The following is a 13,618-nucleotide window of genomic DNA, read 5'->3' on the forward strand; positions in this document are numbered from 1 at the left end:
AAGAAGAGAGCAGGCCGCTTGCCATCACAGCACCAATTTGCCCAAAAGCTTTATGGTGGGTGCAGTACACAAATACAAACACTTCAGTCAAATACACTTTATTCGGCTTGCTGAGAGCCATAAAAGCACAAGTTAAAACATATACAAATAAAAATTGATATCCATGGTTAGAAAATAGACTTAAAAACATGCTTCATTTTCCTCACATGTTGCAGAGTGTTCTTCATGTGCTGGCTCAGCCAGTGCTTGCGTCTCTGGACACAAGCACTGGACACGTTTCTGGTCACCAGTAAAGAGTAACAAGAATGTTTGAGGTGCTTGAAATGCTGCTCATTGTTTCCTAGATTAAGTACCACCAAGGTGGCAGGTGCATCCTTACATGTTCTTCAACTGAATAACAACAAGGAGGAGTTCACAGTCTACATGGAAGGGGGCACAATGCTTGGCGTAGTCGCACCTGTTCACTCAGATGCATGATGGTTAATTCAGTAAATGAATACAGTGACTTTAATTTACTCACAAGTTGTAGAATGTTTGCCACATGTTGGCACAGCCAGTGCTTCTATTTTTGGACATGTGTTTCTGGATTCTGACCCTAGCTTCTGTTGGTTGCTGGGTCCTGAGCCTTTACCAATGAGTGCTCTGGTCCTGAGGGAAACCCTGGCTTCTTGCCTATGCCATTGAATTGTCTGGTGCCATCAGTTAAGCTTGCTGCTTACCATGCCATCATTTACCAGGTCAAGTCTGCCCCCTTGTTAAATAACATGCCATAGAATTCCAGAGTGGGTTGGGTTCCTTGGCTCTGTGAGAGCTAAACTTCTTTCATTTTAATGCATCTCAGTTCTAACTTATGCTAACTCGAGTTATGTTGAACTGCCCTCCATCTTGATCAGAGTCATCAACATCACATGTCCTTTGTTGTTTACTGTTACATGTACAGAATTTCAAGGCTCACACTAATAAACTGACAACCATTCTCTGAACTCTTTTCCGTATCTCAAGGACACATCAACTGTTCGGGATACGTGCATAAATTATAGCCATTTGACTGCTGAACTAACTGTGAGGATGTCTGCACATTCAATGTTTTACTCCCATAAGAGAATCCTTCAATATATTCTGTAGTAAATTGTTTCAGTCTGGGAGCACCAAAGTCCGTACTAGGACTACAGTGCTCCCGGTCCTAGTTGTTGGTGCATCCTATAATTAGCATTTACTTTAGAGACACATGGCAACAGCTCCCTGGTGTTGTGGAATAACCTCACTCCGAGCCATTACTATGGATTCCTGTGGTGTAATGTCTGTACTATCATGTCATGCCCTGTTCCCTTTAGCTGTCAATCTCCCAACTCAATGTCATGCAGTTGATTGTCAAATTACAGTAGTCCCCTGTGTGTTGTGGTACGTGGGCCCATTTTCATGTACTGGGGGTCCTTATAGAACTGGAAGTGTCATGTCACTTATCAATGTCCATGGTTATCCTGGTGTTATTGTGTCTTTGGTGTTGCGATTTACCCCATCCATATGCCTTATCCCAAAGCGGGCCCTGGTGTTGTGTGTCCTCTTGTTCTGTTGAATGTTATCTTGCTCCCCTGGTGCTGCAACCCCTCTGGCTCAATGACATTATCTGGGGTGCTCCATTCTTGTAGGCCCCGCACGTTTTTCCATGCCTGTTGCTTCTTCGTGGCCCCTGAGCTCTGTGTTTCGACCATCTATGTTACTGTGGAGTCTTTAGGATGGAAATACCCTGGAGATGTGTTGTCCCTTGCCTGAGTGCTGTGTTGCCCTCTTGATGACGTCGCGCAGGGCAGTGATATTGATAGTGTTGTCATCCATTGGTGGAAGCTGATGATAGTACTGCTGTGCATTGTACCTTCCTTGGTTTGATGCCTAAGGGTGGTGGTGGTGGTGCCCTCTACTAGGGGCAGCAATACAATGCTATAGTGCTCTGGGTAGCCCCTAGGCGCTGGTGCCCACGGATACAGAGATTAGATTACAGTGAGTTCAGGGTGTCTTTGTGCTCTGGGCAGTAATAGGGATATAGTACCCCCATGGTTGGTACAAAGTGCCCCTTTTTGGTTTGCCCTCAGCTGTCAGTGATAGTGATTTAGCCCCCACAACTGGATAAAGTGTGGCGCCTCAGTGGTGGAAGTGGTGTTGGATCTACCTCAAGGTGCTGTGTGTCACTGTGTCAGTGCAGTGGTTTCGAGAGTTACTTACATGTTACAGGGCCATGGATAGTGGATGGCGATAGTGCTGTAGTACAAGATGCCCTATTGCTTTGGTGCCCAAGGACACTGGTGCCTTCTCTGCCAGTGGCAATGCCCTTTTGTTTCTCATCAGTGTGCTGTGCTGATCCATGGGTGGTGGTGCCCTTGGGCACTGAGAGTATTTTGGGGACATGGTGCCTTCATGTTCTGGGGGAGTGACAGTGTACCCAATTGCCCTGCTGTGCGTTGGGGCTTTTGTACCCCACTCCTTCATTCCTTGTATTGTGTTCCCTTGTTCCCTGGGTCCCCAGTGCCGACCGAGTTCCTCTGTTGCTGATGGACCCATGCTACTGGACGTGCTTGAATTCTTGGTGCTCTGTGCAACCCTGCCTGATGCAAATGAGGAGATCGCTGCTGATAATCTTGCACAGGGCGCCACTAACATAATCTTCTCAAATGTAGTGACTATTACAACCCTATTAATATTAGTAGCTTGGGATGCTTTTCCTTGAACATAAGTAGCTCTTATTACAGAAAAGGTTGGAGACCCTGACTGCCGGTACTATGGTTCCTCAGGCCATGGGTACCTCGTTCTGCAGCGCCCCGATGCCTCGTGCTGTAGGCCTCTGCTGCCTGCAGAGAGGAGGTGCTGTGTATGCCTGGTGCCCTTGCTTTCTAAGTTGTCTAGTCCTGCACCATAGTGTCACCTGCTCTGTCGCCCTCTAGTTGCTTTGGCATCATGGTGCTGTGGTAACCGTGTGCTGTGTATCTCTTGTTGCTGTGAATCCTTGTGCAGTGCTGCCCTTGTACTGTAAAGTTTATTGACGACTTGTATTCTCCCCTCGGGCCCCCGTGAGTGGCGGAGCAGCCCTCAGTGGTGAGTCCGTGCCGCCGCAGCCCCGCTATACCCAGAGTCCTTGTTTCTCATGTGCCATGTGCAGTAAAAGGGCCCGCCCATTCTGCCCTAGTGCCCAGTGGCATGTCTCTAATGGCGGTGCGGTACCCATGCCCTCCCATGGCATGCTCCACTCACACTGGGGGTTTCTCGGACCCTGTGCGCCCCGGTGCCCTGGGGTCATGCCCTGTGGTGCCCTGGTCACTCTCTAGTGTCGATGTTCCTTGCGCTCGAGTGTGATGTGCCCAGTGGGAAGGGCATGCCCTCCGTTCAGATTCACAGCCCCTGCCACGTTTCTACGCCCTTCCCGAGTATCAAAGGCCCGGAGCAGCAGTGCCCAACAAGGTGTCACTCCCGCTTTCGACACCTAATGCCTCATCTCCTTCTGCTCGTCACTGCCCCTCCCACCTTGCGATATATAGTGCCGCGCTGCTGGAGGGTGCAGCTGGGGCACAGGTGATAGGCGCTGCTACCGGGACTCCGAGCTGCCTCACTCACCTGCCACTCGGAGCGCCTCTGCTGCGCTCAACGTGGCGCTTTCAACCTGCAACCCCCTCTATACTTTTCTGCTGCGTCTCAGCCTGCAACCATTTACCCGCCCCAAAAACCCCTCCTGCTCGGGACTTCTCACCTGTTCCACCCGAGCCTGCGCTGCCTTTGAGTCCGCCGGCACCCCTCACCTGCTGCTCTGAGGCCGGGCTCCCTGCCCGCCTCCCTTCCCCGCTCACCCGCTGCCAGGGGCGCACTAAGCTCACTCCTGACTGGGCTGTAGCGCTCAACAGTCTCCCTTGGGCCGCGCAGCCTGTCCGGGGTGCGGCCTCCCACTCATTTTACCTTGACTTACCTCTGTGCGTTGTGCCTCTTAGTCAAAAGCTTTCCACGACTCTAGTCTTATTCATCTCTATCCTAATACCCTTCCCAGCTTTATCTTCCCACTTCCCATTTCTTCACTTTTAATGTCAATTTTCTGCTTATCTTTTTCCTTTACCGGTATTTTATCTCTGCTTCTTGTATATATGATGACTTGTACTTCCCCGTTCTAAATCGATTCTTGTCCTTTCAATTGTTCTTGTATTGTTTCTGCTCACTTCACTTCACAGTGCATTCTTTTTTCTCTGTTTGCTGTCCTCATTACTAAAACGTCTTGCATTTTCTAACTTCCAATTGTTTTGTCTCTGCTCCCATCAGTTTCTGCCCTCTGCTCCAATTTTGAACTCTCTCTCATCCACGGGTTTACATCCCCTGCCGACCTACCCGTGACGTGCCCCTGCCTGATTCTCCGGGCACCTTCTCCCCTTGGCCCCCAGAGCCACTAAAGGATGGCTGCCCCAGGGGATATAGGTTCCTTTGTTGTCTGGGACTACTTGGTCTTTGCCCTCATGTTGCTAATCTCGGCCATCATCGGCATCTATTACGCCTTTGCTGGCGGTGGACAGAAGACCTCCAAGGAGTTCCTCATGGGAGGTCGCAGCATGACGGCCGTGCCGGTGGCCCTGTCCCTCACGGCCAGCTTCATGTCGGCTGTGACCGTGCTGGGGACGCCGTCCGAGGTATACCGCTTCGGCGCCATGTTTGGCGTTTTCGCCATCACCTACACCTTGGTGGTGATCATCAGCTCTGAGGTGTTCCTACCCGTCTTCTACAGGCTGGGCATCACCAGCACTTACGAGGTGAGTGGTCCTGTCTGGGAGAACAAAGGAGGTGTTATGGTGGGAGAAGTGCCTTTTCTGAAGAGTCAAATCTTAGGCAAAATAAATCACTTTTTTTCTTAGCAGAATCGCTGCTGTGTTGGGGCCCAGGAGGGCTTGAGGGCATGTAGTGCCACTACTCTGTTGTTGAGGAGTGGCAAGATGAATAGCTCATTGTAATGCATGGTGTGACACTTTGGGGGAAATATGGTGGTCTCACAGAGAAGAAACGAGTATTGCTATGGCGTAGACGGCATTAGAATGCATGCCCAGAGAGACGAGAACGAATAGTATTTTTAGGTTTGAAGAGACTATCTCCAAACCTATTAACAAGAATGATTGCCATTTTGGGTGTAGAATGAATGCCATTCCACAGGGAGTCGTTAGCCTCAGGGTCAGGCTACGTTCTTTTAGAAATACATTTCTACAATTTTGATGGATAATCTGCAAGTGAGAATGTAGAGACAACTTTGAGAAAATAATGCATATTTAAAAAAGGGGGCTTGGGCAAAGAGGAAACCTCTAGGGACTACCTCTGCCATTTTTGTGGAAATAAGTGACCTTGTACGGTTCTGGAAAAAGGCCATTCTAGTGTAAAGATATTACATTTTAGAAGGAAAGCAGATATTTTTGTCGGAAAGGAAATACATCCTGGTAGAAAACAGAAGACTTGCGGAGATATATATTACATCTTTTAAAATAAAGCTTGGAGTTCATAATTAAATAAAGGATTTCATCTTGACAGAGAAAAAACAAAATTTTACTTTGAAGGAGGCTACGTTTTATGAAAAAGGGTCGTTTTGGGGGGAGAGAGGCACCTTTTCATAATAAGCACATTATATAGCAAATCGTAATTTTCCAGATGAATTCTTTAGAACAAGAACATAATATTTTGTTACTGTCAGATGAGCATATTGAGGAAGAAGATAATCCGTTTTGGTGGCGAGGAAATCTTATGAAAGAAGGAATTGCCTTTTGAATGAGAAGAAAAAGCACTTTGGAGGAGAAAGAACGACTAATATACATTACGAATGATAGACGGTTCTTTGGGGGGGAATGAAAAGGTATTCTCTACATCAGTGGTTCCCAACCTGTGGTCCGGGGACCACTGGGGGTCTGCAAAGCCTCCTCAGGGGGTCCGCGACTGCTGAGAAAATTAAATAATATTAACAGATTAGGTCCCCAGCTTTCATTAATGACTTAGTGGGGGGTCCCTGGATTTCAATAAAGATTCAGTGGGGGTCCCCGGGCACCAGTAATGATAAAGTGGGGGTCCAAAAAGGTCAAAAGGTTGTGAACCACTGCTCTACATGTATATAATATAAATTAGATGGGAGCGCTCTGATCATACTGACCGGTATCTTCCCTTTAAGGACAGTGGGCCACACCCACTGAGGTGATATGCTTCATCATTGGGTCCGCTCCCCCATCCTGACTTCGATGTTTTTTGAGTAGGGTGGGCTCCACAATGGACGTTCGTTTTTTGGGGACCAGGTGGAAGACTGCTCACAAAGTAGAAGTCTATATCAGTACTTCAATATGCTATTCTTAGTCTCCTGAATTTTTAGAAGAATAGATACCCCTAAATTGACATAAAATTAACTAGTGGTAGACTATATTGTTTTACTCAAATCTCAATAAGGTAAAAGGATGAGCACATTAGACAGAGAGGGTAGAAACTAGCCCTTGGGGCCATAGGTGATCACGTTTCAGTCAATATGAAACCCCCAGAAGGTGTCTCTGGCTTTCTTCAGGACAAGGTCCCCATCACAATAACCACCGTCTTATCTGAACAGGTGTTCCTAAAGTGTGGTACGTACAAGATGCATAGAAATAAATATAAACGAATGAGTAGAAGAGCAGCAACTGCGAGTGCCTTTCCGGTTGAGTGGTTTTGCCCTATCACTAATTTATAAAGAAGGACATACCAGGGTTCAACTTGATATGCCCCAATGGCTGACCAAAGGCTGGACAGGGCACAATACCTTTGTTCATGGTATACTTTCCCCTAGAAATAGAAATAGAAAGTATTATAGCCATTTTAAGAAAATCAGGACTTTATTGTGAGGTGACAGGAATTTGGGGAACATAATGTTTTTACAGTAAGCAAGAGGCATTTACTGCGGAAAGAATTTTGGAGTAAACAGATATGTATGGGAAACGGTGAACATTTAAAAGAAAGAGGTCATTTGGAGCAGTGCTTGAAATGGAAAAATAGAAGTGCAGGTACTCTGTACGTGAGTACCTGCTTGCGTCTGAGAAGTGCCGCTGCTCTCCAATTAAAAGCATTATGTTTTTCTTGAGAAATGCAGGTACTCTACCTCTTAAAATAAAAAAGTGCCGATACTCAGTACTGGACAGTACCGGCCCATTTAAAGCACTGATTTGGAGAGTAAAATACATTGAAACTGAAGTAACCTGACTTTTGAGAGAAAAGGAATATCATTGTGAAAGAATGAGTTTTATTCTGAGGTAGAAGGAATGGCATGTTTGAGTTGGAAGAGGAATGCTTGAGTGAGGCACAATTTTCAAGGGAGAACAAGTCTAATTTCTCTGAAAGAGGCTTTTTAAAAGACAGGATATCAGTTTTAAAGAGCGGGACCAGAAAATTTGAGGTTTCCAGATGTCGATAGATAAATATTCACCATGAGCAATATAGGGTTCAGTGGATGGAAAGCAAGGGTGGTGGGAGAAGCTAAAGAACAGAATTAGGGATTGAAATGGAGATCTTCAGGACAGTAGGATTATATTATGTGAGAGTTGATACATCTTTGTGGTAGATGAAATACATTTCCAGGGAGGAGGAAAACCTGGTATCCGTACAGTAGTGTAGCCAGTGTGTGATGGCCCCTAGCACAAGGAAGGAATGCCCCACTGGCCGCTGTTTAAACTGTGAACTACAACAACAATCAGAGCTTAGTGAGCTCTTCAGACCTCTGGGATCCTGTGCACTGCACCGCCTGCACCCATGGAAACTACACTGTGTTTTTTTTATAGAGAAGTAAAACGTTTAGAACAAAAATAAACACTAGGAAGCGGAACTGATTACGCCTTCTAACAAAAGGGCAGTGAATCAAAGAGCATTTCTGGAGAAGGATCCCTTTTGGCAATGCACAGAGGCATTCTGGAAAAGTGTGGGGTGGCGTATGAGAAGGACAATTCTTTATGGAGTGCTGCTCAGTTCTGGTTGATGAATCACAAATGGTTGCTGCTTGAAATCGTTGCCCACAGGCATTTTAGAACATCACTTGACCTGCTGTGAAGAACATTCCACTTGATTCGAGTCCGTTATTGAGTGCATAGAGAGTGCTAGTTTAAGTCACCATTTTTAATTAACCAGGAGAATTCCTCTAGTTTTTTCAAACTGATTTTTACAGTGCAAAATTCAAAACTGGTATAATCCAACTGGATCTAAAAAAATACTTGAACCTGGACAGCTTCAGTTTCTACCAAAGGGAGAGCGTCAGGAGGGGGTGGGGGACCCAGGTGGTTAGGTTGATGCCAAGGAAAGCGAGGGGCAGACACACTTCAAGGAATGAGATGCTGAGAGAGAGCCACAGGATTTGATTAATCCTGTTAAAATACTGTTTATCATTAAGTCTGGAATTGGAAACGACATTCTTTTGGCTGCACTTGAGTATATAATTATAGCATTATAAGCATCAACCGGACGACAGAGCTGGCTTTGTAACCCGTATTGCACATGCAAGGAAATCTAAGAGGTGCATTCTACAACAATGTAGGGATGCTGGGCTGTGCCCTATTTAACGCTATCACTAATAATGTATTGATAAAGTTTGTTATGTTGTACCTTCTACAACAGTATTAATAAACAGCTGGGCTACACCATGTTAGACTGGGACTTCGACAGCTCTGCATGCATTTTATATTAGAAATAAGACATGGATAGTCCAGCTTTCAGAAAGCTACACCATTATTAGGCAGGGAAAGGCCCTGTTGGATTATGACTTTCACAAACTCATGTCAGGTGTTTGTGAAGAATATTGTATGCTAGTTTATTCCACAACGCTTTATGTTATACTCATCATATAGGAGAGCTGGTGAATGTTTCTTTTTGTACAATTATTACGATAGGCCTGCCAGAGTGTGAATTTCACGATTGCACGACATTCAATATATATTAGCTTGCTACTGAGGGTCATGCATGTAGTGAGTGCTCCCATTTCCTGTGTTCCTGTGAGGTACAGGACGCCCTTTGTTAACTGACAGTACACTCAAGGTGAGTGGGCTGAGCTGTTGACGCACGTCTGTACTGTACTTACTTTCCCCTTGCTTCAGCGTGGTTTTAAGTGGTGCTTTAACTCCTTCGCTGCCAGGCCTTTTCCCCCTCCTGTGCCGAGCCTTTTTTTGGCTATTTGGGGCAGTTCGTGCTTAGGCCCTCATAACTTTTTGTTCACATAAGCTACCCACGCCAAATTTGCGTCCTTTTTGTCCAACATCCTAGGGATTCTAGAGGTACCCAGACTTTGTGGGTTCCCCAGAAGGAGGCCAAGAAATTACCCAAAATACAGTGAAAATTTCGTTTTTTTAAAAACAATGGGAAAAAGGGGCTGCAGGAGAAGGCTTGTGGTTTTTCCCTTGAAAATGGCAAAGGGTTTGTGGTGCTAAAATCACCAGCTTCCCAGCTTTCAGGAAAAGGCAGACTTGAATCAGAAAACCCAATTTTTCAACACAATTTTGGCATTTTACTGGGACATACCCCATTTTTATGATTTTTTGTGCTTTCAGCCTCCTTCCAGTCAGTGACAGAAATGGGCATGAAACCAATGCTAGATCCCAGCAACCGCAACATTTCTGAAAAGTAGACAAAATTCTGAATTCAGCAAGGGGTAATTTGTGTAGATCCTACAAGGGTTTCCTACAGAAAATAACAACTGAAAAATAAATATTGAAATTGAGGTGAAAAAATCAGCAATTTTTCTCTACGTTTTACTCTGTAACTTTTTCCTGCAATGTCAGATTTCCGAAAGCAATATACCGTTACGTCTGCTGGACTCTTCTGGTTGCGGGGATATATAGGGCTTGTAGGTTCATCAAGAACTCAAGGTACCCAGAGCCAATAAATGACCTGCACCCTGCAGTGGGTTTTCATTCTATACCGGGTATACAGCAATTAATTTGCTGAAATATAAAGAGTAAAAAATAGCTATCAAGAAAACCTTTGTACTTCCAAAATGGGCACAAGATAAGGTGTTGAGGAGCAGTGGTTATTTACACATCTCTGAATTCCGGGGTGCCCATACTACCATGTGAATTACTGGGCATTTCTCAAATAGACGTCTTTTTTACACACTCTCTTATATTTGGAAGGAAAAAATGTAGAGAAAGACAAGGGGCAATAACACTTGTTTTGCTATTCTATGTTCCCCCAAGTCTCCCGATAAAAATGATACCTCACTTGTGTGGGTAGGCCTAGCGCCAGCGACAGGAAATGCCCCAAAACCCAACGTCGACACATCCCATTTTTTGACATAAAACAGAGGTGTTTTTTGCAAAGTGCCTACCTGTAGATTTTGGCGTCTCGCTCAGCCGGCACCTAGGGAAACCTACCAAACCTGTGCAGTTTTTTAAAACTAGAGACCTAGGGGAATCCAAGATGAGTTGACTTGTGGGGCTCTGACCAGGTTCTGTTACCCAGAATCCTTTGCAAGCCTCAACATTTGGCTAAAAAACACATTTTCCTCACATTTCGGTGACAGAAAGTTCTGGAATCTGAGAGAAGCCACAAATTTCCTACCACCCAGAGTTCCCCCAAGTCTCTCGATAAAAATGGTACCTCACTTGTGTGGGTAGGCATAGCGCCCACGCAAGGAAATGGCCCAAAATACAACGTGGACACATCCCATTTTTTTTTACAGAAAACAGAGGTGTTTTTTGCCAAGTGCCTACCTGTGGATTTTGGCCCCTAGCTCAGCCGGCACCTAGTGAAACCTACCAAACCTGTGCATTTTTGAAAACTAGAGACCTAGGGGAAATCCAAGATGGGGTGACTTGTGGGGCTCTGACCAGGTTCTGTTACCAAGAATCCTTTGCAAACCTCAAAATTTGGCTAAAAAAAACACATTTTCCTCACATTTCGGTGACAGAAAGTTCTGGAATCTGAGAGGAGCCACAAATTTCTTTCCACCCAGCGTTCCCCCAGGTCTCCCGATACATATGGTACCTCACTTGTGTGGGTAGGCCTAGCGCCCACAAAAGGAAATGGCCCAAAACACAGCGTGGGCACATCCCATGTTGTTTACAGAAAACAGAGGTGTTTTTTGCAAAGTGCCTACCTATAGATTTTGGCCCCTAGCTCAGCCCCTAGCTCAGCCGGCACCTAGGGAAACCTATCAAACCTGTGCATTTTTGAAAACTAGAGACCTAGGGGAATCCAAAATGGGGTGACTTGTGGGGCTCTGGCCAGGTTCTGTTACCCAGAATCCTTTGCAAACCTAAAAATTTGGCTATAAAAACACATTTTCTTCAAATTTCGGTGACAGAAAGTTCTGGAATCTGAGAGGAGCCACAAATTTCCTTCCACCCAGCGTTCCGCCAAGTCTCCCGATAAAAATGGTACCTCACTTGTGTGGGTAGGCCTAGCGCCCACGAAAGGAAATGGCCCAAAACACAACATGGACACATCACATTTTTTCACAGAAAACAGTGCCTACCTGTGGATTTTGGCCTCTAGCTCAGCCGGCACCTGGGGAAACCTAGCAAAGCAGCACATTTCTGAAAACTAGACACCTAGGGGAATCCAAGAAGGGGTGACCTGTGAGGCTCTGACCAGGTTCTGTTACCCAGAATCCTTTGCAAACCTCAAAATTTGGCCAAAAAAACACTTTTTCCTCTCATTTCGGTTACAGAAAGTTCTGAATCTGAGAGGAGCCACAAATGTCCTTCCACCCAGTGTTACCCCAAGTCTCCCGATAAAAATGATACCTCACTTGTGTGGGTGGGCCTAGCGCCCACGAAAGGAAATGGCCCAGAACACAACGTGAACACATCACATTTTTTCACAGAAAACAGAGGTGTTTTTTGCAAAGTGCCTCCTGTGGATTTTGGCCTCTAGCTCAGCCGGCCCCAGGGGGAGCAGAAATGGCCTAAAATAAATTTGCCCCCCCACACCCCCCCGGGCAGCGACCCTTGCCTACAAGGTCACTCCCCTTGTGTGACGGTGCAAAAAAAAGATCCCTGGTGCCTAGTGGTTTCTGCCCCCCTTGGGGGCAGATTGACCTAAAATCGGCCGATCTGCCCCGAAAGCGGGCAGAAATGGCCTAAATACAATTTGCCCCTCCAGGGGAGCGACCCTTCCCTTAGGGGTCGCTCCCCATCTCTAAAAAAACAAAAAAAAAAAAAAAAAAAAAACATTTGCCCTGGCGCCTAGAGGTTTCTGCCCCCCCTGGGGGCAGATCGGCCTAATAACAATAGGCCGATCTTCCCCCGGGGGGGCAGAAATGACCTAAAATAAATTTGTCCCCCCACCCCCCCTGGGGAGCGACCCTTGCCTACAAGGTCACTCCCCTTGCGTGACGGCGCAATACAAATATCCCTGTTGCCTAGTGGTTTCTGCCCCCCTTGGGGGCAGATCGGCCTAATTAAAATAGGCTGATCTGCCCCCCTGGGGGGCAGAAATGGCCTAAAATAAATTTGCCCCACAGGGGAACGACCCTTGCCTAAGGGGTCGCTCCCCTTACGTGAAATTCATGAACAAAAAAAAACCTCCCTGGTGTCTAGTGGTTTTTGCCCCCCTTGGGGGCAGATTGGCTTCATAAAAATAGGCCAATCTGCCCCCAAGGGGGGCAGAAATGGCCTAAATATAATTTGCCCCCTATGGGAGCGACCCTTGCCCAAGGGGTCGCTCCCTTATGTCCATTTCCTTTCTAAAAAGACATCCCTGGTGTCTAGTGGGCGTTTTGACAGCCGGATTGCTTTCAATCCGGCTGCCAAAACGCTGAGAGAGACTTTAAAGGGAAGGAAATACATTTCCTTCCCTTTGAAGCCTCTCTCGGCCTCCCCCACGTGATTGGAAGAGAAATGCAAAGCATTTCTCTTGCGATCGCGCTGGAAGCTGAGCTTCCAGCGCAATGGGGGAGGCTCTGTGATGACGTCACGGGGGAGTAAGGGGGGTCAGGGGTGGAAGGGGAAGGGCTTCCCCTTCCATCCCTGACTTGGGGGGGAACCCCACAGAGGGAGCGCTAGCGCTCCCTCTGGGCTGTGTGCCCAGGACGTAATGGTTACGTCCTGGGCACAGCAGCACTGTGCCTCAGGAAGTAACCATTACGTCCTGGCACAGAACGGGTTAAATGCAAATATAAAAGTGCAGGTTCTCACTTCCTAGAGTACATTCTTGCTCCTGAGAAGTGCCGGTACTCTTCCATTAAATGTGTTGCAGCAGTGCTGAGAAGTACAGGTTCTCACCCCTTAAAATTACAGAAGTGCAGGTACTGATTACTGCTCATTTAAAGCACTGTTTTAAAGTATTCCAGAATGGACTGAGCACTTTACATGACAATATTTGGCCGGTTTTCACTCAGTGCAATTGTGCAAGTACTTTTAGTGTAGTGTGCCACTGAGTTTCTTATCAGTAGGCAAAATGCTAAACACAGACACGAAAAGAAACAAACTATAGTGCAAACCACTGCTTAGCAGTTATTGATACATTTAAGCGTGGTTTTGTGCCAAGTCATAAAATGAGGTTTGAAACTGAATACAATTATATTTCCATTCATTTGAATACTTGTGATGTGTACATTTGAGGTATATATGATTACATTTCTGTTTCTCGTGGTATGGCTATACGTACAATGTGTGGTATTTAC

The 13,618-nt window shown here is 46.2% G+C and overlaps 1 protein-coding gene across 1 annotated transcript in view; it reads left to right on the forward strand.

The window, feature by feature from the left end:
- Positions 1-3,531: 3,531 nt before the first annotated feature.
- Positions 3,532-13,618, forward strand: part of SLC5A8 (solute carrier family 5 member 8) — a 97,744-nt gene continuing 87,657 nt past the window's right edge. Inside the window, exon 1 of the mRNA XM_069229034.1 lies at positions 3,532-4,775. Coding sequence (XP_069085135.1) covers positions 4,425-4,775 — 351 coding nt within the window. The 5' untranslated portion in view covers positions 3,532-4,424. The remainder of the gene's footprint in view (positions 4,776-13,618) is intronic.

The sequence above is a fragment of the Pleurodeles waltl genome, chromosome 4_1 (assembly GCF_031143425.1).
Source record: "Pleurodeles waltl isolate 20211129_DDA chromosome 4_1, aPleWal1.hap1.20221129, whole genome shotgun sequence".
NCBI classification, from domain to species: Eukaryota; Metazoa; Chordata; class Amphibia; order Caudata; family Salamandridae; genus Pleurodeles; species Pleurodeles waltl.